General features: G+C 42.7%; 1 protein-coding gene across 1 annotated transcript in view; it reads left to right on the top strand.

The window, feature by feature from the left end:
* The window catches only part of PKHD1 (PKHD1 ciliary IPT domain containing fibrocystin/polyductin), a 236,301-nt gene that overhangs the window by 4,316 nt on the left and 208,448 nt on the right, over window positions 1-23,537 (top strand). The window contains 21 exon segments of the mRNA XM_054514344.1: window positions 1,596-1,653; window positions 2,490-2,568; window positions 4,756-4,830; window positions 5,510-5,574; window positions 6,199-6,238; window positions 7,047-7,117; window positions 8,424-8,525; window positions 9,838-9,933; window positions 11,032-11,167; window positions 12,006-12,120; window positions 12,948-13,223; window positions 13,687-13,773; window positions 14,393-14,486; window positions 14,913-15,055; window positions 15,705-15,835; window positions 16,613-16,797; window positions 17,314-17,452; window positions 19,548-19,702; window positions 20,363-20,547; window positions 21,509-21,631; window positions 23,157-23,262. Of these exon segments, the coding sequence (XP_054370319.1) occupies window positions 1,596-1,653; window positions 2,490-2,568; window positions 4,756-4,830; window positions 5,510-5,574; window positions 6,199-6,238; window positions 7,047-7,117; window positions 8,424-8,525; window positions 9,838-9,933; window positions 11,032-11,167; window positions 12,006-12,120; window positions 12,948-13,223; window positions 13,687-13,773; window positions 14,393-14,486; window positions 14,913-15,055; window positions 15,705-15,835; window positions 16,613-16,797; window positions 17,314-17,452; window positions 19,548-19,702; window positions 20,363-20,547; window positions 21,509-21,631; window positions 23,157-23,262 (2,461 nt within the window).

Below are 23,537 nucleotides of genomic sequence, written 5' to 3'. Positions count from 1 at the left end.
TGGGATGAGGCCTGGTGTTTTTGAAAGTCACATCCCAGCTCTGTGTTAATTTTGAGCAAAAAATCCAGCACTTTCAGTAAATTGCATATTAAAGCTGAAGAGTCACTGGGTGGTTCAGCTAGCTTAGAGAGCTGATGAAAAATCACCAGGGGATGCTGTTAATGAGGCACATTCCAAGCTAAATAAACCACAATGTGTCTCTTTGTTTTGGGGCTGGGCCCTGGGAGCTACATGTATTAAAATTAATTTTGCCTCTGCATTGGATTGGAAAAGCTGCTGCAGGCACCAACAAGTCTGAGCAGCTCACAAGACTGTCAGCCAGTGGCCCCAGTGTCATGCTGCTTTTGGCTTTTTTCTCCACATCTCCTGCAGCCTGGAGTATGGTGTGATGGTGCCTTTGCTCCCCAGAAGTGGCCATTGCTGGTGGAAATTTGTGGCTGCTCATTCATTTTTAACATGACCAGGAGTAGGAGGGAAGGGAAAGGCTGAGCTCTGAAAGGGAATGGGCTTCAAGGAAAAGTTAGGAAAAAAACTGATATATGCAATGGTGCCTTTGAATTAATGCAAAAAAATTACCTTTTTGATATTTATTGGGCTGTGAGCAGCATCTGTAAGTGCCAATGAGGTCTTGAGGGGGATCATAAGGAGGTGGGGAAGATGAACATGTCCAAAAAGCGTGGGGAAGGGTCTGGAGCACAAACCTGATGAGGAGCAGCTCAGGGAGCTGGGGGGGGCTCAGCCTGGAGAAAAGGAGGGTCAGGGAGGACCTTCTCATTCTCCACAACTCCTTGACAGGAAGATGCAGCCAGGTGTGAGTTGGCCGCTTCTCCCAGGTTACAAGATACAGGATGAGAAAATTACCTCAAGTTGCACCAGGGGAGGTTTAGATTGAATATTAGGGAAAATTTCTTCCCCAAAAGATTGTCAAACCCCAGGGAAGTGGTGGATCACCAGCCCTGGAGGGATTGAAAAACCATGTAGATGTGCCATTTGGGGATATGTTTTACTGGATTTAGCAGTGTTGGATTAATGGTTGGACTTGATGATTTCCAAGGTTTTTTCCTCAGAGGCAAAGGTGGTCCTTTCCCCAAAAAATCTCTGTTGTTTTGCTGTAAGATGGGCCAAGACAAAGCCTTTGCTCCACTGCTTTAGGGTACCCAACAAACTTGCCAAAGAGTGGCTGAAGTATTTCACATCTATGATGATGGAATTGTTTTAAAGGATATACTATTGGGAAGAAAAATGGTGTCACCATTCCAGATAAAATGCAGGTTTTAACTTCAGCTAAAGCATGTCTTAGAAATTTGATATTGTATTAAACCGTGTCTTCTGACATCGGATCAAGCCAGGATGGGCAATTTGGGCACAAAAGATGATGTAAAAATATCACTAATCCAGACTGTGAAGGGAGAGGGGGTAAGGAGGGAATAATTCTCTTTACTCCTTTCTCAGAGCAGCAATCTGCTACAAAGATCAAATGGGGAGTGTGAGTTTCTGAAATGCAGCTGCTGGCTGGGTTGTGAGCAATGCACCATCAGGTGGGGTTGGACTGCTGCAGAAATAGCTGACAATTCACTGCAAATTTCTCTTTGCAGTTCTCAGCTGAGCAGACACCTGTGGTTTACCAAATTAATCCATCATCTGGCACCCCAGGTATGGGACCTTTCTTTAATCTGTACTGCCATACAGACCTTTTGCTTATTGGGGTTTTAGATCAGACTTTAAAGTTACATGAGAAGTCATTCGCTGTTTTTTGTCTGAAAAATTAATTGGAATATGGCAGATTTTTTCCCCCCTATTTCTATTATGTCTGTATTTCCAGGTTTCTTTAGATAAAATTGAAAGTTTGATCCTCAAAGTCAAGATTAATCAAAAGGTTTTGGTCTCTCAGGAGTTCAGACAGTCCACATGGATGATTGTGTCATACAGATGTGCCTCAATATAAATCAATGCCTAATTTCTAATTGTTTTCAGGTGTAGTTCAGCTCTAGATTCTTAGGGTGTCAGTATGGTGGTTTCTCTGTATTAGCTGGATGGATATTTCACCTCCCAGTGTGAGTGAAAAGCAGGAGAATAATCTGGTCACAGATATGCCAAGATCCTTCTTTAGACCTTCACCCTGTCTGATGTACAGATGATGTAATTTTGGTTGTCTCGTGAGGTTCTACAGTAGAATTGGGTTAGAAAGTGGGGTTTAGCTAACAAAAGAGGTGAGGAAAAATTGTGAGCTCTGTGCAAATACAGATATGCAAAAAAATGTGGGTTTTTTTGGTGGGAAACAAAGATGTGCTTTGAGAAAAGTGAATTAAGTGCAAAATCATCTTGGGCCACGGTAAAAGCTGAGAGTACATTCAGTGCAGGAACCTCTGCAAAATCTATAAAGACCATTAATTCCTCTTGTTCCATTAATTTCCTTTTGCTCAGAAAATCTGCAAATAAGTTCTCTGCTTTTAAAAGACTCTCTTCAATTTCCATTTCCTCTTAAACAGGAAATTTAATACAGATTCATGGGAAGACAATTGCTGGCAGATATGAGACCCTGGACTTCAACATGGATTATATTGATGGGTAATTATGAACACTCAGCTATCTGCTGCAGTTCCTGTAAATTGGCATTTCTTCCATCAGCCTCCTCGACAGCAATAAATTGCAACCAGTTGGCCCAGAATTGCCATTTACTTCCTTTGTGGTTTATTGCAGCTCATGAGTTGGGCTCCAGCAAACTTTGTTAATCTAATTGCAACTGGTCCATTAAGCTGGTTGGTTTGTTTACTGGCAGCACAGTCAATCACAGCTCAGTGTGAATTGTACTGTAATTGCAGCTGGCTGCTGTAGATTTTATTTTGGCTAGCAAATTAAAATTTAACTAATTAAAATAATGTCAGAGTTGAAAAGTTAAATAAATTTTCCCCTTTCCATTTGCATTTTTTTAAAGAAAAAACTGGATTAGTTTGAAGCAGATGCTCTGATGAACCAGAAGACTGAAGAGAAGTATTTTGAGACAAAAAGCTTTGTTGTTCACTGCTTTAAACACTCTGTAGTTGTTTTCTTGTTCTCAGAGGTTTGAGATTTTTTTTTAATGTTGCTTCTGTGGTTACATGGAACAGAGAAAAGCAGCTAGGTTTAAAAAAACCCTCGTTTTAGGACAGCAGCTCCTTTAAACACAGTGAATCCAAAATGAGCATCCACATTGTCCTGCTGTGTGTCATATGTATTTCCATATGTATGGATATGTTACCAAATGTTAATTTATGATTTCTGTGCCAGTGGCAATGAAGAATTCAGCTCAGGTAAGTATTTTAAAGATAAACTATTAATCCACAGTTACTCTGCTGGCAGTTTAAGGATCATTTCAGGAGCCAGGAAAGGTGTGTATTCTCAGTAGTTAGAAATTTTAATTGAAGCATCAGATATTTAACACTGACATACTTTTTAATGACTTCTCAAACTGATTGGAAATGTCTCTGGCTAAGTGATTAAACTCTCTGCTGGCATGCAGGAAAGTCCAGTGCAGATTCCTGCCATGCCATCTCTACACTGTGCAAATCAGCAGCCTTTGTTTGGGATCAATTATTGTTTTACCTGCCTCTGGTGGAGCCCTGGAAGCTTTGAGAGGGAAGAAAGGCTGCTCTGTCTGAGCACAGGCTGGATGTGCCTGCAGTGCTCTGCTGCCAGTTTACTCATTTACAGCTCAGCCTCACCAAAAGGAAATGGCCTCAAAATCCCAGCATACCAGACAGGTTCCCTTTGTAGCTTCACATGAATAATTTGCCCATTTTTGGTGTGTTAGGAAATAGGTACCAGGTGGGGACTTGGACTTGACCAGAGCAGTCTGCCACTCAGTCACGCTGATTCAGGATTTGGAGCAAAAAAAAGGGAATGGTTTTTATGCTTCCAAGTGTGTTCTGCACTTTTTCCCATGCTTTGTATGGGATGCACTGGTCCAGTGATGCTGAACAAACATTTGGCAGCACTGATATTTTTTTTAGTCTTCCTTAAAAGGAAAGGTTCTCAGTATCAGCCACCTGTACTAATAAAAGCAAACTCTTTTAGGGAAAACCTCATAAAACTGCATTCTGAAACATAGGCAACAGAAAACTGCATTGTGAGGGATGGGTCATCACAAAGTGTTTGCATTACAGGTTTTAATTACCTATTTCCTTTAATTGGCTGTTAACTCCCAAAGAATCATTGCCAGCCTTTGCTTACTCTTCTAATTGCTCTGAATTTATTCCTCCCACCTTCTTCCTCCTCTCCAATGGAAGTTGTCCCATACAGATTCTTTAAGGAGCAGATATTTAAATTTTTATTAGGAGCTTGGGTGATTTCTGCTGGAAGCTGTTTGCAGTGTTTTTCCTCAATGAAATAAAGAAATGTCTGAGCTATATTTTTATTGTACTTGCTGTAGGTGGTGCTGCCTGCTGGTTTGGAAGGTGTGGGTGGGTATTGCCCTCCTGGAGTTCAGCCTTGCCTTCAGGGAGGAGGGATTGGATCATTCAGAGCTGGCATGAGGCGTCTCCAAGAGGGCCCTGCTGCCCTCTCACAGAGCTGCAGCCTCCACAGTAATTGAGGAATGCACTTTGCAAATGCAGAGATAAGAGATTAGGGCATGTCCCATTTTCTAGAAGGTTAATAAATGTTAGATACAAGTATAAGAAAATTCCTGTCCCTTGGGAAAATGCTGGCTGCTGATTTTAACAGGATCAGGTTTTTGTCTGCATCACATCATATCTTTCCTGTTTATTTTTTGCCCAGGCCAGCTGTTCTTACATCAGAAGGAGATGGATGGACCAGTCTCTGCTCTTTTGCTGACAGGAGAGCTGGAACCACGTCAGTTCTGGTTTACCTTGGGTTTGTGTTGGTGCAAGGGTTCAGCACAGCTTGTGCACAAAAACATTTGTGGCTTTTGGAGAAACTCTTCTGCTTGGGCTTAAAGTGGAGACAGACCTTGGGGAGTTATGGTCTGTGATGGGTGGGTGAGGGCTGCTGGCTTTCTGCAGCTTCAAATGCTTAAACATAAATGTGAGTTAATGGTGGGAATTGTGTTGTTCCATGACTCCAGAGGGTTGATGTAGTGCCAGCATATCTGTTTTAATTGCTACCTGCTCATTCTCACAGTTTAGGAACCTGCAGAGGAGCGAGAAAAGGGGAAACATTTTTGTCTTTCTATTCACCCTCCTCTTGTGCCTCCACTTGTCCCTGCTCAGTTTTTATTTCAAGGGAGGGTTCTGAAGGCCACCAACAGCATCAGCTTCTAGAAATAGGTGTAAAGGAGCCAAGCTGGAGCACTGCTGCTGGAAGACATCCTCCTAAGCTGCTGAACTCTTGATCTTTAGTGGGAAGAAGTTGTTCCTCTCCCATCTCACCTGCTTCACTCCCATGTTTCTAAAGACAGCAAACCATGACTATCTTGGGTGTATAAGCCCCCATCTTCTATTGATTACTTGATTTACTATATTTTGTTTTTTTTTTTGCTCCCAAGGCTCAGTGAAGTCCTTTCTCTCCACAGTTACCCTGTTCAGGTGAAGGATGGACTGGGGACCCTGCAGTGCCGGGTGGAAGGGAATCACATAGGTTGGTAAAAAGGGGTAAAATCGTGGGTTTCTGTCATTCCTGAGACTCCAGAGGATACAGGGAGGAGGGTGTCTGTCATGAGTTTCTGTTCTGTTTCCAAACTGGAATGTGGCTCAGGGCTGAGTCCATAAAAGCTGCTTCAGATCAGGGCTTGCAGCACAGCCCCTCCCCTGGTTTGTGTCCTCTGCACAGCCTGGGAGGACATGAAGGGAAACCATGATGTGATGTGGGCATTGCTGACAGCCAGCAGTGGGATTTGGGGTCCTTGCTGAGTTTCCTACTTTAATCCTTCTTGTCTGTGATGTCCCTCCCCTTTAGTGCTTTATTAGAGGAATAAATTGGGTGTTCCCTTCTAGTCACAGTCTCCAGTAGCAGGTGGGATCCCTTTCATTTTTCCACAGTTCCAAGCACCCTGAAGAAGCTTCTAATTTCTTGTGGAGGCTTTGAGCTCCAGCCTTCCTGTTTGGGAAGGATATTGTGAGTTAAATATGTAAAATAGATTTTCCTTCCTGCTGTAAGGAAAGTACAAGGAAGGGAGAACTGGGCCCAGAGAACCTGGACAACGTTTGGTAGGATTTACTTCATACTTCTGCCTGAAAGCTTTGTCACTTTTCTCTCCTCCAGGGTCCCACAACGTCAGCTTCTCAGTGTTTAACAAAGGAAAGTGAGTAAAATAATCTTTTCTCTCTATTCCCCTGGTTTTGCATGGGAATAGAGCTGCATTTCAGTCCAGGATGAGTGAATTATGCTTTTACCTTATCATGTGTTTCATTGCTCAGAAATAAGGTTTGTTATCTTGAGGAGATGATTGCCAGATTTGGAATGACATGGGAGAATGTTTCTCCCCAAAGTATTTCCACTTTGGGGTTTTATACTTTACCTTCAGTGACCAAAACATGAGATACTTTATCTTGGACAAGGGGGAATGGCTGAAGTCTGATGAATTAAGATTGGATATTAGGGAGAAATTCTTCCCTCTGAGGGTGGTGAGGCCCTGGCACAGGGTGCCCAGAGAAGCTGTGGCTGCCCCTGGATCCCTGGAGTGTCCAAGGCCAGGCTGGATGGGGATTGGAGCACCCTGGGCTAGTGGAAGGTGTCCCTGCCCATGGCAGGGGGTGGCACTGGATGTTCTTTAACATCCTTTCCAACCCAAACCATTCTGTGATCTGTTAAAGCTAGCTGCACTAAAACCTTTCACCTTGCTTTTAACTATTCATCCACATGGGAAAGATTTTAACCATAAAAGGAGGTGAAAACAGGTTCTGACTGTGTCAAAACATACTTTACAATGTGCTAGTACTTCTAATAAAGTGTTTAAACCATTTAATGGGGTCTCATGAATCAATGTGCTGGTGAAAGGAGTTGGAGCTTTCAGAAATGTTCCACTGTTCCTCTGGAATGTCCAGCCCTGCCAAATGAAGGTTTGCTTTTATTTGCATGACCCAGGATCTCAGGCATTTTCTCTCTTGCAGGTCAGCAGTGCACAAAGGTGCTTGGCTCATCAGTGCCAAACAGGAGCTTTTCCTGTACCAGACTCATCCAGGTATTCACTGATCCACCTCACTGGCACTGTCCTCCCTCAGTCCCAGTGTGATCTAGGAAAACACCTCTCACTGTTGCTTTTCCCAGGGATCTAATCCTGTTTTGTCCTCATTTTGGTGTTCCAATCCCCTGGTATGGGCTTTATAAGCAAAAAACAACCAGATTTATTTGTGTTGTTCCTTGTCCTGTCAGATCAGTTAGAGTTGAGGTGTTGCTCATAGGGAAACTTTTCCCCCTTAAATCACTCTGTATTTGATGAGGCTGAAATTTTGGAAATGCAGACCTCAGGATGAGAATTCCTACACTGGCTACAGGGAAGAGGTGATGTTCACCTACTCCAAGAATTGAGTTCTGGGTTAGTGGTAAATAGCAGGGTACTGCACCATTAGTTAAAAAAAATTATTTAAGGTACCTTAAAAATAACCTGCATGTGATGTTTCAAGCTGTATTGTACACAACTCTTTGTTAAGAAGGCTAATTTTGTGTCTTTATTTACAATTTAAAGCAGGGTGAAATGAAATAACCATGCATGAAGTTGGCTGTGGGCAGAGCATGAGCAGAAAGATCTGCTAGATCTGTCCAGATTGTCCTGTGCTAGTTAGTAGTCAATACTGTAAAATTAGTGTTTAAATACCAGATGAATTAAAAAAAAATATGCAGATATAGACCAAAATCCCTCATCATCTTCTTATTAGACTTCTTTTTTCCAGAGCTATACAAGTAGAACTGGGTGGTTAAACTCCAATATGAGTGCAAAGTGGGTATTTGTCATCAAAAAGAAAAATAGTTTTCCTGTGGAATGGCACACTTGGAATAGATAAAGTCCTGAAAGGATCTCATGGTCATGATGTGGACACTCAGATATTCTGCTCCATCCATTTGTCCCTAAAGTCTGAGGGATTATTGGAAAGAGTGGTGACATTTAAACTAAGGACTAAGTTGAGATGTGAGTTAGAGAAGATCAAGAGGATTAAAACAGTTTTAATTCTGCCTTTTTTTTTTTTCTCCCAGAGATCCTCAATAGCACAGAGCAGAGCATTTTGCAAACTGAGCATGACAGATGCAACCCCTGCTAAGTAACAGCCCAAGCATTGCAGTGTCCCCCTTGCCATGTGGCCAAATTATCCATGCTGCTCATCCCTGGTGTCATCCCAGAGGCTGCCAAAAAAAGGGATCAGTGAGAAGCTGGTTTCATTCACAGGAGCTGGCTGGAAGCAGTGCAAGTGCACTGCAGGCTTTCCCAGAGACAGGGCTGGGATTAACCCCTGCCAGGCTTGTGCTCAGATCCCTCTTTCCTTCCCCTGCAGAGATTTTCTCCGTGTTCCCAGCCAGAGGGAGCCTGGCAGGGGGCACTGAGCTCACTGTCACTGGGGATTTCTTTGAGGAGCCAGTGCAGGTCACTGCTGCAGGTAAGAGCAGAGAAAATAATGTGAATTTTATTTATTTAAATACAGTTTGGCCCTGACTGCAAAACCCAAGAGGTGTTCAGGGATGCCAGTGTGGGAATTGTAGGATTCACCTTGTCCTCGTGCTTGTTTTGCATGGGAGGCATTTACAGAAGTGATACAAATAGATGGATAATAAGAACCTTTACCTTTCAACAACTCATCTTTAAAACAATACCCCATAAGTTAATACAGCCCACAAACACAGCTATGGGAACAGTTTATAGAAAAATGAGAAGAAGTTCATGATTACATATTTCCCTGGTCAGCTGCTATTTGTAAAGAGAATCACAAAAAAACTCTTTTCTTGTAGAGATATCTCCGTAACATTAACAAGAGAGACTTCTCTCCCTAAAGAAAAACTATTCTAGAAGTAGTAAACTAAAATTTTAGGTTTTGTTTCTTTATATTGTCATTAAGAAAAATGAGGTTGTAGGGGGAGGAGAAATGTCCTAAAGGTTTTGTTTTAATTCTTAATACTGCTTCTTTTAGTTATTATTAATGAATTTCTTTTTATACCCTTTTAAAGTTTTAAACCTACTTCACCTTTCTCCTAGTCCTACCTCACAGCAGGAAATGAGTAAATACATCCTAATAAATATACTGGTAATTTACCAACACTAAACCCATCACACTCATTAATACATTAACCAAAAAAAATCTCAAATTAGCAAACCAAAACCACTGCACACCTCCAGGAAGCTCCAGTTATTCTGGTTGTGGGCATGAACTGTTCTCCTTGCAGTTAGTACCAGCCCAGGCTTGTGGCAAAATGTTGATGCCTTTTAGGAACAAGCTCAAGGAACCTAAGCTTTAGGAACCTAGCTAAAGTTTCCTAAGCTTTAGGAACACGGTGGATGGGAGGGGATTCTGCCTCTCTGCTCTGGTGAGATCCCACCCAGAGCACCACATCGAGGGTCCTCAGCACAGGAAAATCATGGAGCTGTTGGAATGAATCCAGAGGAGGGACCCAAAAATGATCAGAGGGATAGAACACCTCTGCTATAAGGAAAGGCTGAGAGAGATGGGGCTGTTCAGACTGGAGAAAATAAGGGGCTAAAGACCTTGGAGCACTTTCCAGTTCCTAAAGGAGCTCCAATAGAGCAGCCTAGTCTAGTGGAAGGTGACCCTATCCATGGAAAGCTGCTTGGAACTACATATTTGTAAGGTCCCTTCCTACCCAAACCACTCCATGACTCTGAGATGTGTTTGTGCTGCAGCTCAGCTGTGTCTCCAAGTCTCCCACAGCACTTTTGTCTCCTTTCCCTGCTGGCAGGTGTTCCCTGTAAAGTCAAGCACATCTCTCCCCGGGAAATCAGATGCACCACTGAGGCTGTTGGTGAGGGCAGGAGACATGGAGCCCCCCAGCCAGGTGAGCTGTTCCTGGAGCTCCAAATAAACAAACACACACAGAAATGCAGGGCAGAAACAATTTGGTGATGATTGCAATCATGAAATGGGGTTTTCCAAAGCACTGTCTGCTTCAACATCAATTTTGGGGTGGTAGGGAAGGGGGTTACAAGTAATCCAAGGGCTGGAGCACCTTTGCTATGAGGAAAGACTGATGAGAGAGCTGGAGTTATCCAGCCTGGAGAAGAGAAGGCTTCAGGGAGACCTGAGAGCCCCTTCCAGTTCCTAAAGGAGGTTTTCAGAAACATGGGGATGTAAACAACATGGGGATAGACTTTTACTAGTTACAGGACAGGGGGTGACGATTTTAAATTAAAAGGGGATCTATTTAAATTGTTTCTAAGGAAGGTATTTTTTTACAATGAGGTGGGGGAGGCCATGGCACAGTTTGCCCAGAAGGGTGGTGGATGCTCCATCCCTGGGAACATTCAAGGCCAGTTTGGGTGCAGGTCTGAGCACCCTGTTCTGGTTGGAGGTGTCCCTACTCGTGGCAGGAGGTTGGGCTGGGTAAACTTGAGTGGTCCCTTCCAAACCATTCTGTGATTCTGTAGCCAGGAAAACCAAGGTGAAGAGCTCAGCCCACCACAAGCAGACAGGAGATGGTGGGAGGAAGGTCAGACTGGTGTGCAGGGCTGTGGAAAATGAGGGGAAAAAGGCATGGAAGATATTTAGAGGAAGGATGGCTGAACTGGAGTTACTGCAGAGGCTTCTGGGGACACTCCTTGGGTGGAGCATTGCAGTAGGAGATTTTAATGCATAAAATGAGGCTTAACTTTGACTGTGGGTCATCTCAGTGCTTTTTCCTGCAATAGCAGACGTGAACAGGTTGGTTGTTGTTCTCTCTGCAGAGTTTTGTTATTTCTGTTGGAAAGTTTCAAGGTAAAACAAATTCCCCATGGCGAGATCTGTGTTCTGCCTTAGACTGCAAACTACCCCACAAACAGAACCAATTTATTATTAAAATTTTCTCTCTGGCCTGCCTCCTACAGCACTGATTCCAGCATGTGCTCTGGGATTTCTGCTGGCTGCTGCTGAGAATACTTTTGTTTCAACTTTCTAGGAAACAGAGGGCTTCTCTTTGAAGTCTGGGATGATGCCTCTGATCTGACAGAAGCAGGTCCTGGATACAGATGGCAGTTTGTACCTAATGCCAGCTCCCCAGTAAGGTTTCTGTCTGGGGCAAAGAAGTCCTTCAGGTACTCAGTGATCTTAAAAAGAGACGAAGCCATGGCAATCACCTTTAGCAGTGTAAGGTGGAGCAAAAACACCTGACAGCTCTTTATAGCAGAGCCTCACTGCACAGCTCCTATAAATCAAAGCAAACCCTTTGCTCCGAGGTCCTTTTGAAGCTTAAAATATGCAGTGAAGTGCTTTATTTTTTCCTCCTTTTGCTTTCCCTCACTGTTTCTGCTCTACCTGGCCTAGATATGCTGAAATACCACCAAAAAATTGGCTCTGGAAGTAGAAGGAGCTCCAGTTTGAGGCTGTTTTGGGCTGGAGCTCTGGCCAGGTGTGGAGGGGCAGATTCTCAGCCAATGTTGGCAGCCAAGGTGGAGTTAATACAAATAAATAAATTCCTGAACCGTGTTGGTTCCCATTTCAACTTCTGATATGATATTGAAAAATTGTGCAAAGTGCATGAATTCTTACATTTTTCTACCACTTCTCTGTTTTTGTTGTTTGATTCTGAGCATTCTGGTTTTGGCTTTTTCTGCATGTTTAGGGTTAAGACTTTGTTTGAGAAGAAATGCACTGAAGTGGCCACCAACAAAATCATACTTGGTTTCATGGAGCTGTTTTTTTCTTTCCTTTTTGAAACTTTTCTAAGGCGTAATTGACATTTAATGTGAAATTGGGCCATTTTGAGGTTACTTCAGCTTTGAAATAACAAGGTTTGTTTAGTTAAAATGGTTTAAAGATGTTTTCTTGTTACTCAGTGTATATGTGAAGGTGGGGTGTGGGGAGGTTTGTTGTTTTGGGGTTTTTTTTGCTGTACCTCTTTTGTATATTGTGGATGTTCTGTTTTTTGCTTAGCTCCAGACTCCGTGGGTTTTTTGTGGCTCCTCAGACCAACAATTACACCTTCTGGATTCAGGCAGATGGTCAGGCCTCTCTCTACTTAAGTTTGTCCCAAGATCCAAACCAGAAGGTATTACTATTGGTAGAAAAAAATGAGAGAAATGGAAATTAAAAATGAGTATGGAAAGGATTTTAATTAAGTAACAAGGGGGAATTTCCCCAGTGTGGTTTGGTTTATTATCTTTTATGAATCTATTGCAGAGTCAAAGCTGTGTGATTATTTTTGATATTTTACATCTGCCCTCTCCATTATATAGCTCATAAAAAAAAAAAATCACTCTTGCAACCAGAGTAATTGATTGTCTTTTCCAGAATATTTTTTGTTGTTAGTTCAGCACACTTCTGTCTGAACTAAAGCCATGAAAAGTTATTTGGGGAACTATTAACTGTTATTAATGCTAGAACAAGCCATAGCAATTCTCTTCTTTATGGAATTGAACCTTAAAACACAGTTTTTTGAGATTCTGGCTTTTTCGTATATTATAGGAAGGAATTTTGTGAGCCATCAACCCATGGCTATCAGTTTCAAACACAAATATGCTGTTTGTTTTTTTTATTTTTGCAGCTGTGGCATTGGAGTAAATATTATTTGGGGATGGAGAAATGTTGCTAACTGGTTTCATGGCTTCAAATTGAAAGACAGTTGGTTTGTATTGGATATGAGGAATAAATTCTTTGCTGTGAGGGTGGTGAGGCCCTGGCCAAGGTTGCCCAGAGAAGCTGTGTCTGCCCCTGGATCCCTGGAATTGTCCAAGGCCAGGTTGGACAGGGCTTGGAGCACCCTGGGATAGTGGAAGATGTCCCTGCCCATAGCAGGGGGTGGAATGAGATGGTTTTTAATGTTCCTTCCATCCCAAACCATTCTGTGATCCTGTGATTTGGTTGTTCTGCACACAGGTGAGAATTGCCTCTCTCCCTGCTGGCAATTCAGAGTGGTCTGAGAACTGGGTGAAGAACTGGAGTGAACTTTGGCAGCCAAAATCCCAGAAATTTGAGCTAACTGCTGGCTCAAGGTACTACCTGGAAGCACTGCATCATGCCAAGACACCCAGCAAGGGGATGAGAGTTGGAGTCCAGATTCACAACACGTGGCTGGACCCCCATGTGGTGAACAACTACTACACTGAGCGACACGAAATTCAGGCTCGAGCCTTGCACCTCCCAGAAGTGCAGGTCAGTGCTGCCTTGGTGGTGCCAGGTGTGAAAAAAAATGTGTGTTTCCATCTTTGTTACAACCTCCTGAGACAGATGATGAGAAGAGTATTGTGAGCTGAAGTTGTCTGTGGTTTTTACATACATGAGTGGGTGCGTGTGAGCACTCAGGAATGAGGGAAGTTTTTTCCTAAAGGTTAAACTCCTGCAGGACAGGAGCTTTAAGGACCATTTGCAGCTGCACAAGTCATGTATCCCTTGTTCTCCTGTTAATGTAAGAATCCTTGTCCTTGTAGGACAAGGGCAGTTTATGAGTAGCTGAAGTGACTCTTGGAAGGGATCCCTGGTTCACCACAGATGCTTAAAAAGGCAAAGTGCTGGCTGTAAAATCCTCCCCAGTAGAAGATTCCAGGTTTGAAGTGTATATATGTCATGCAGTTTGCATTTGTTTTCATTTCTTGATTTGCTTCTCTTTTTCTCCCAGATGTTGACTGTGTCTGGTACAGGTTATTTCAGTATCTCCTGGAACAACACACTAAAAATGATCCCCACAAATGCTACAGCTCAACAGGTAGGTGCCATTAAACACAGACACAGAGTCCTCTGCTGGGAATTGGTGAAGCTCTGGTGCTTGATAGAAGTTAAGATTTGGCCCAGAAGCTGAGATAAAGTTAATGTGATGGAGAGGTGATTTTTTTTAAACTGAGAATATCTTACAGTGAGATTTTTTTTTCTTGAGCATTGACTCCCAGGTGTATTCTAATCTTATCACAACATCCAGATTTCTTGGACTTTCATTGATCCAGATCCTTGGACTTCTTCTCTAATGCCAGATGAGCTCTGGCTCTTGTATGGCTCTGGTTTCTTCAACAGCCCTGAGGCTCTTGATGTCTTGATTGTGAATTTGTCAACATTAAAGTGACCCTGAGTGATGGCTCCATGGCAGTCATTAGACTGAGGATGTCTCACACCCCTGAAAATGTTTATGTAAACATAAAAGTGTACACTCTGTTGAGATAAATTTTGTTATATTATTATTTAACCTTTTTATTCTCTTAATATTTGATTACCTGCTTGTTCAGAGCTGCTGTGCCACTGATCCCTGGCTGATGAAAAATGAAGTATGTGTTGAAGTCTCTGCTGAAATGATTGTAACTGACTGCTTTCTACTTTCTTAATTTATTTTAAAGGTGCAAGCAGCAATAGAAGAACTCCTTTCAGTAGGATGTGAAACTGAACCAACTTCTGCTAAAATCCTCTTTCACTGTGGCTTTGAGAAAGAAGGTAGGGAGCTTCTTTGGCAAATAAGCAGTATTTATTGTGAGAATGGATCTGCTTTTATGACATAAGTGTTCTTGAAACTTTTACTGGTAGGAAATTTACACTTTTAATGGGTATAAGTACATATTCATGTTTATCATCTATTTGTTGTGTGTATGCATTAAAAACAGTATGATCAATATAATAATCACAGTGATCAATATAATAATCATAGGATATCCAGAGTTGGAAGAGAAGCACAAGAATCATCAAATCCAACTCCTGGGGTATGTACAGGACAACCCCAGGAATTTGTGTCTGAGAGTGTTGTACAAACACTTCTTAAACTCTGGCAAAATTCTCAGAGTAGGCCTGTTTGACAGTTTCTCGATACCCACTTGTATTTTCATGAATCTTGACTCTCATTTTATTTTCTTTTTTATTTGTCAGATATGGAGAACATCATCACCACAGGACACATTGTCAGTGGAACAGAGCCTTTCTGTGGGAGGTTCAGCATCCACAGACCAAGCCAGATGGTGAAAACTTCCCCACCAACACTACCAAAATATGACCTTACTAAATACCCACATGTGAGTGGCTTCTCTTCATGAGCAGCTTGCACTGGGCACTGAATGTTCAGAGCCTAATAAGCAACATAAAGTCATCTGGTTGTTTACAATTCCCCCAAATCTATCAAGCATCATGTCTTGGCACAGAGCAGAGCACCTTTTATTTGGTTTGAGATCTCTGAGATGTAGATAATGTTTAACACACCTGGTTGTTAACTGTTCCTGGGGATACAACCCTTGCTGTGGGAAAGGAAGAAGTGGGATGGTGTTGGAGAAAGGTGGAAGGGACAAGGACAACCATTTCTTGAAAAAAGGAAAAACTCCTTTGTTGTTTGGTGATCCATTGCTCACTTTTCTGCTCATCTTCTGCTTTTGACAGGAATAAACCCAAAACTTCAGAGAAGCCCCAAGGGTCAGTTTGATGCCATGTTGTGGCACATCTGGGTGCCAAAATTGTCTTCTACAGCTCTTGTTCCCTCTCCAGCTCTCTTGGAGCCCCTTTAGGCACTGGCAGAGTCTTTAAGGTCTCCCCAGAGTCTTTTCTTCTCCAGGCCAAACAACCCAGTGTTAAACAAGAACTGAAATATAATCTCTTCCTTTATCTTCCATGTACATTATATATAAACTATCTGTGTTTTGATTTGTGAAAGTCTTTCCCCCATTTTTGCAGGTGTGTTTTGCACATAAAGGACATATGAGCAACATCCTCCACCTCTCAGTGTCCTACACTAATGTCTCTTCATGTCCAGTGAGGAGAAACCTCACCTGCCAGTGGGACTTCAATGAAACTGACTCTGAAAGGTATCCAGACAATTACAGTTATCAGAGATTACATTTTCCATAAGAAGGTGCAGTAGGGAAAATGAGGGAAGCTCTTATTTATATAGGAACAATTTGTCTGTTGGAGTAATCTGACAAAATGCCTACAGAGGCATTGCTGGAATGTGTTTCTTTGCTTTTTGGAGGATTTAATGAGTAAACTTCCATGTTTCTTGCTACATGCACTATCTCACGTCAGTGACACACAGGTGTACTTGAAGATTTTTGAGAACATAAGTTCCCCAGTTTCTCTCCCAGTCGATTTCCTGCAGTAAGAGAGAGAATTACTTGGGTTTTTTACTCCACCCTTTGAAAGCTTTGAAAATTGGTGTAGCCTTTGATTTTCTTTATTCACTTAAAAATCAATGAGTAGAAAACATTTGGTAGCAGACATAAAGCTTAGGGCAGGCAGACTTAAAAAAATCAGGGGTGTAAAAAAATGAAAAGAGCTGAGGGTTTGAATTTTGGATTGACCCCCATTGAGGTCACTGATGCTATTGTGGTATTTTGCCAAAAATAAGGCAGGTGTAGTCATTCCCATATCCCACTCTAGTGATTCAGAGGGGAAAATATAAGCAGAGATCTAAATCCTCATTTCTCACTCTGGGGAACCCAACAAGGACATGGTGAGTAATCAGAAACCACTGAGGATGTGGCTTGTGCTAAGTGTCAGTAGCAAGAAAACCAGAGCCTGATATTACCTGGAATCTTCACAATCACCTCAAATTTGTTTATTGTCCCAACCCTGGTGTCTTCCAGCTGGACATTTACCTGCACCAACCTCTGGAAGAGCTGTGTGAATGTCTCTGTGCTTCTCCAGGACCTCCCAGCCAATTCCCCAGTATTTGTGCATCAGATAGACTTGCAGAGCCCTGTGCTGCAAAAAGAAACACCTGGATCATTTTATCTTGATGAACTCATCATTGCTGACAGAGCTGTGATTGGTAAAGGCATCTCTTTTGGTTTGTTTTTTCCCCCCAAGAAATTTTGTTAAATCTATAGCAATAAAGAGGGATGAAGCTTTTTCAATGGGAAATTTCACAACAGGCACAAAAATACTTCTTTTTCTTGAATTGAAATATATTTTTTTTTTGGTGACAGCAGTCAAGAAGGAATTGCCAAAATATCGATATTCTTGATTTATTTGAAAATGTGGTTCTACAAATGGAACAGGCTGTGGTGAAATCACCATCCCTGGAAAGGTTCAAAAATGTGTAGATGTGGCACTTGGGGACATGGGTTAGTGGTGGACTGGGCTGTGCTGCAGAATAGCTGAACTCTGTGGACTTAGAGGCCTTTTCCAAACTTAATGATTCTATGAAATATAACTTAAACCAAAACAAAAAAAATCCCAAAAAACCAAAACCAAGCAGGTATTTCCAGCTATGAAATGGCAATACCCTGGGCATAGTCACCTCTGCTCTCCTTGCTCTAATGAATGTTTATGTTTTTTCTTTCAGTTTCTCAGAGAGACCCCAAACCCCTGTGGCCAGAGGGGAGAATAATTGAAGCAGTGTCTGTGGTGGGGTCTCCTCCCACCTACAACGTGTCCTGGTGGGTGTCTGACTGTGGTTCCAGTCTGCCCCTTCTCTCTCCAAGGTAGGGACAGGGAGCAGCTCATCTCAATAGCCTGTAGCACCTCTTAGAGCTCCCCCAATGTACCTGGAGATGGGTTCAGCTGCTGAAACAAGAGGTTTGAAGAAATTTGAGGTAACTTGGGGTGTCAGATATTTGTGGGTCACCAAGGTGTGATGTGGGATTGGAAGGAAATCTAAGCCCTTCTGGAACAGTGGATGAAGATCATCCAGAAGCGTCTCCAAAACACTGTTAATGACACCAATTAGGTGCAACACCACTGTTAATGAGACCATATTAGGCACTGGAAGTCCACCTTGGGTGTCCTTGTTTGCTGAGATGAGGTTTCTGTTCCTGCCAACAATGACAGAGGAATCAGAGCCATGGGCTGTAACCAGATCAGAGACTGTAACATTAAAGGTTTGTACTGGTAGAAAATAAGTCCTGTAAAAGTTGGATTGTATCCAGCTGAGTCAAATGTAGTATCTTAACATAAACCACCAAGGGTAAGGGCAGGAATGAGAGTACAGAGGGATGTTTGTGGTGGTTGAGATGAATAACCAGAGGTGTAACTAATAAGAAGAGGGAAAATTTTTACTCCTGTGTGGAGCCTGAAGACTGACATTGGAATGATGCAAATAACACTGATGGCTATATTTTTTGAATAAATTTAGAAAAAAAAAGGGGGAAAAGCCATAAGCATCACTATAGAGCTGAGGAAAATACCTGAAAGAGGAAGATTTAAGAAGATCCACCTGTTTAGATAATTAAAAAAAATTAAAAAGCAGTTTGATCACAATACCCCTCACCAGGCTAAAAAAAGGTGTTAGGTACAGGTGCACTTTTCCATCTCACTGAGGAAGGTATCAGAGAAAAGCAGGAATCAGCACAAGCTTTAAAATGGGTGAGCTGAGCACTGTCTTTGGACATCTTCAAAATAAACCTGGTTCTTTCTCTTTGCTGAAAACGAGCTATGATTTAATCCAATACAAATCCTACCCCTGTCAGAACAGGAATATTGGCTAAAATTTTGTACCAGCTCTACAAGGGCTCAGTGATCCTTTTGGTTTTGTTTCGTGGAAATTTGCTCCGCAGAAGCCACCGGTTATCCAGACTCTTAACACACGGTGGCATCGTTGTACCACAGAGAGGCTCCTTTTCCTTTGAAACACCAGAATTTCAGTGGCGAAGGAAAACGGCATTTTAACTTTTAGAAATTGGACTTTTGTGAACTTGAATGACTCCAGAAGAGATGTGGTGTCTGGGGGCATGGTTTAATGAGGGACCTTGTAATGCTGGGCTGAGGATTGGGCTCAATCTTAGGGGTCTTTTCCTAAATGATTGTACAATATGAAACCTTACTGTAATTCAGGGGACTTGAGGTTTTCATGGGTTTGAGGAGATTACAGTGTGCAGCAGGAAATATTTTTTGCTTTGCTGTGGCAGATGCTGGCCAGGTTGTACTGAGCTGGTTCTTTAGAAACACCAGTAGTGGTGTTTCTAAACACCACTGGTTTGCACCTGGTGCTTGATGCTGCATAAATTATTTCTTCTATCATAAATTTTAAAAGGTAATTTTCCATATTTTTTTGCTGTGTGAATTGCCTGCATAATTCACAGAACCACAGAATCACTGGGTGGGAAGAGACCTTCAAGATCATTGAGTCCAACCCAGCCCTAACACCTCAACTAAACCATGGCATCCAGTGCCACATCCAGTCTTTTTTTAAATACATTCAGGGGTGGGGACTCCCCCACCTCCCTGGGCAGCCCATTCCAGTACTTTATCACTCTTTGCTTAAAAAACTTTTTCCTAATATTCAACCTATATTGCCCTTGGCACAGCTGAAGACTGTGTCCTCTGGTTCTCTCAGTTACTGCCTGGAGAAAAAGACCAACCCCACCTGGCCACATCCACCTTTCAGGGAGCTGTAGAGAGTGATAAGAAGTGAGAAATTGGGAATATCCAGGCTTTTTTTGAGGTCTGGGCACCTTCCCCTTAAATCCTTCAGGAGTGTTGTTCCCATAGGTGTCCCTGAGCTGTTGGTTGACTTGGGGGTGTCAGCAGTGAAGGTCTCCACTGCTGATGCCTTCCTGTGACCCCCTCTCTGTCCCACAGAGGTGCAGTGCTTGGGGAGGGCTCTAAGGAATATGGACACCTGAGCGTGTCCACGGAGGATGTGAGAGTCAGCCTCACCATCCAGAGGCTGCAGAAGTCATCCCCACCTCTTGGAGGAACCTTCCACATCCACTTGGCCAACACAGTGATACCAGGTAAGGAAAGATGCAGGTCCAGGGCCTGGATTTCCTGAGCAGGAAGCCAAGGGAAGGATTAATTGCCAGAGAAGTTTTGGCTGCCCCATGTCTGGGTGTGCTCAAGGCCAGATTGGTTGTTCACCGAATCACACAAGGTTGGAAGAGACCTTCAAGGTCATCGAGTCCAACCCATTCCCTGACACCTCAACTAAAGCATGGCACTGAATCTTATTAAATAGTGTGGATGATCTTCAGATTAGACATTAGGAAGAAATTTTTTATGATGAAGCTGGGGAAACAGTGGCAGGGTTTGCCCAGAGAGGTGGTGGATGCCCCATCCCTGGAAACATTTGAGGTCAGGTTGGATGGGGCTTTGAGCAACCTGGTGTAAGGTTCATTGCTGGGATTAGATGACTTTTAAAGTCCTATCCAGCCCAAATCCTTCTATGATTCTATTCTATAATTAATACATAATATAATATGTATATTATGATTCTATTCTATAATTCTATGATTTTTTAGTGTTTAGGGTCCAATAAAGGTCCCTCTTTTGGCAGCTGCAGAGGGTTGAACCATGACAGCCTTGCACTCACAATGAAACCTCTTCCTTTCCTAGGAGCAGGCAGATGTGGTCTCCTGGAAATGGAGATATCCACTGCTCCCTAACATCTTTTGCAGGTGTTCCAGTGCACATCTCTGCCCACCAGCTCCGCAAGCTTTTGCAGGACAATGTGGACAATTTCACAGCTCCCTTCTTCAACACCAGTGACTTCACTGTGACCAGAGACTGCAGCTCGTGCTATGAAAGTGTCTGGACACTGACTTGGAAAAAAACAGCTGGGGACTTGCCCAATGTTATCAGTGTACAGTAATTTCTTTTACTAATCCCCACTTTAATCCTCATTTGATGTCTTTGGTCTTGGCTGATTCACTCTCACAATGGTTGTTTTTATGAAGACACCATGGAAATTTAGGCAATCTTCCTGTTTGGAACAGCACCTTAAGCAAATTCCAGATTAAATTATTAAAAAAAACCCCAGTTTTAGGAGAAGACATTATATAGAGTCTGTGATTCAAAACCAGGAGACTTGAGTGTAATTTCTGTGCAGCAAAGGGACTGGTTCACTGAAATTAAATCTTTCTTAATTATATATACCTTAATGTTTCAGTACAGTAACTGGAGCTCATCACAGATTTGTGGCATCATTTATTTCCCAAGAGGGTATTTTTCTGAGAACTGTTTTGTCTGGTTTTGGATCTGATTCTCATAGGTCTCAGGTTGGAGGTTCACTTTACACTCTCCCATCCCAAGATTTGTCATATTAGGTTTGCTTCAAGCAAAAGGATCTTTTTGAGTAAGGACTCAGACTGAGATGTTTCCTACGTCAAAAGGAAACACTATTTCTTTAGATATTCAGCTCCTAAAAGTGTGATGTCATTTTCAACAAATTCCAGTGCCCAAGATGTTGGCCTGGAGAGTGAAAAAAGCTGCATTTTCAGCTCTTGCACAGGCTCTTGTTTTACCTAAAGTCAGGTCTTTGACAAGATCTTTCAGTGCCTAAATCCAAATTATATTATTGGGTATTAGACGTTCATTTACCAACCTGACTCCTGAACTTCTTTATTGTCTCTTTGACTGCAAGGTGGAGGTGGGAACAGGGAGGTGTTGCAAAACCTTGAGTTATGAAGATTTAGAGGTGCAGATATGATTCATGGAAGAAGGGTGAGAAGTTTCCAGGAGTTATTGCTTGTAAAAATTCTGTTTTAATTTAAAATCACAGGACAGAAAAGGATGAGAAACTTAAATTCCTTGATCTTTGCCAGGTCTCTGCTGAAAAGCTCACTGGCCTGAAGCCAACTGTTTCTACTCGTGTGGTTTATGATGGGGGTGTGTTTATTGGACCAATATTTGGGGACATGCTTGCCACCCCCCATAACCAAACACAGGTGAGTCGGTGTGCTCTCACACTTGTCACTGATTCAGCAGGGTTGTGTAGCTCCAGGAGTCTGACAGGTATTTGGGTACCTTTTTCTGCCAATGAATCCTTCAGGAATCTGATGTTCTTTGCCACAATTTTCTCATATTCTGCTGCCTGGTGTGTGGAGCAGGACTTTGCTCCAAGAGCTGTTGCTGGAAGGGAGAATGATGATCATGAGTGATGGAAGACAATATATATATTTTTTTGGAAGCAGTGACCAAGGGATGAAAATCTCTGAACTCCCACCCTTGGTGGGTCCTGTGGTGCTTGGATACCAAATTGGGAATTGCACAATTCATCTGCAACACTCTGTGACACTGATGGGGAAAGTAAATGAGTTGGTGGCTGGGATACTCATCTGTGAGTTGGGAAATCCTGAACCTCTCTGGATCTCAATTCCCCAGGAGGGAAGAGAGAGATGGGAGAGCTTCAGGCTGAAGGAGGAATCATTCTAGTCTGCTGGATGGACAAATGTATTTCCAGCTTTGCTCTCAGATGTTGCAGATCAGTGGCTATTGCTGGCTTTGTTTCCAGCAGACTCAGGCACTGTGGCCATAACAGGGTGATGTTGGACGTGCTCCAAGCCCAGCTGTGCAACATCTGGGTCCAAGTCACCCTGCCTTTTTCATGAGCCATGGGAATTGCTCTTCTTCTAGTGACTCAGCCACCTATAGCATCTTTTCTTTCTGTGCTGCACAAATCCTCAAACAGCCCAAGTGAAACAAGACCAGCAGCAGCCAACAAATTTTCTGGTAGTTTTTGAAGCTTTATTCTGGCAGTGTAAAAGTGTCCCTCTAATTATTGTGTCTCTGTATAAGCAGATGATTTTGCATTTCTGTGTTCCTTGCATTTCTTTGGGACAAATGCTTCGCTTTTTGCAGGCACACCCTTAACACCTGGAGAGGGAAAAAGAGGGGCTCTTTTGTGCCTTATCCTTTTCCAGTTGACTGCAAAAATATCAAGATCTCAGGAGGGATATTTCTTGATATCTCTTTTAGATAATCAAAGTCACAGCCCATTTTTTTTCCTTCAGCTTGAACAACAAGGGGCAAAAAATAAAATTGAGGGCAGCATGTTGAGAAGACACATTGTGGGTTTCACTTTAATTAGTCTTCCATGGTGCTTTAGACACAATAAATTTATTCCCAAGGCAAATTGGAAAGAACCGGGGGAAGGCAAGAACAGTCTTCAGTGGGGGACTGGAAGAACAGGAGTTTGAGGAGGTGTGGGTCCCAGGATGGTGGGAGGTAGGCTGGAGATGCAGCATCCAAAGCTGTACCTTGGATGAGCCCTAGCAATCTGCTATTTAAATTTGCAATTAAATTTGCAGTGGGACTTCAGCAGAGTGAAGAGCTCTCTGTTTGTACCCTGTTCTAGCACTGAGTGCTCTCGGTAGCTCAGGGTGGCTACCAGCATCTATCAGTCAGTTGTGGCTCTAGAAAACACCTCTGTTCCATTACCAACTTTAAGGTGACTCTCTCGTCTGTCTCCAGGTGGTGGTGATGGTGAATGATGTCCTTGCAAACTGTTCTGGCTCGTGTTCTTTCCAGTTCAGCCAGGAATTGACACCCATAGTCAGGGATGTGGAATATTCATCAGGTAACAGGGCCTAGTGCCTGAACACAGTGGCAAAAATTCTGTGAAAAGGATCTGCCAGGTGCTGGTGATTTCATGTACACTTGTATCCTTTTGTAAATTTTTGATTGTATGGAAACTGCGCTTTATGGGTCACTTCTGATCAGCTCCAGTTCCAGACATGCTGAGTGTTCAAGCTTGAACGGAGAAGGGCAGTGGAGCTGGGAAGGGTTTGGGGCACAGGTCTGAGGAGGAACAACTGGGGGGGGCTCAGCCTGGAAAAAAGGAAATTCAGGGTG

Source organism: Molothrus ater, chromosome 3, assembly GCF_012460135.2.
Source record: "Molothrus ater isolate BHLD 08-10-18 breed brown headed cowbird chromosome 3, BPBGC_Mater_1.1, whole genome shotgun sequence".
Taxonomy (NCBI): domain Eukaryota; kingdom Metazoa; phylum Chordata; class Aves; order Passeriformes; family Icteridae; genus Molothrus; species Molothrus ater.
The sequence above is the reverse complement of the archived record's forward strand: the minus strand, read 5'-3'. Positions and strand labels throughout refer to the sequence as shown.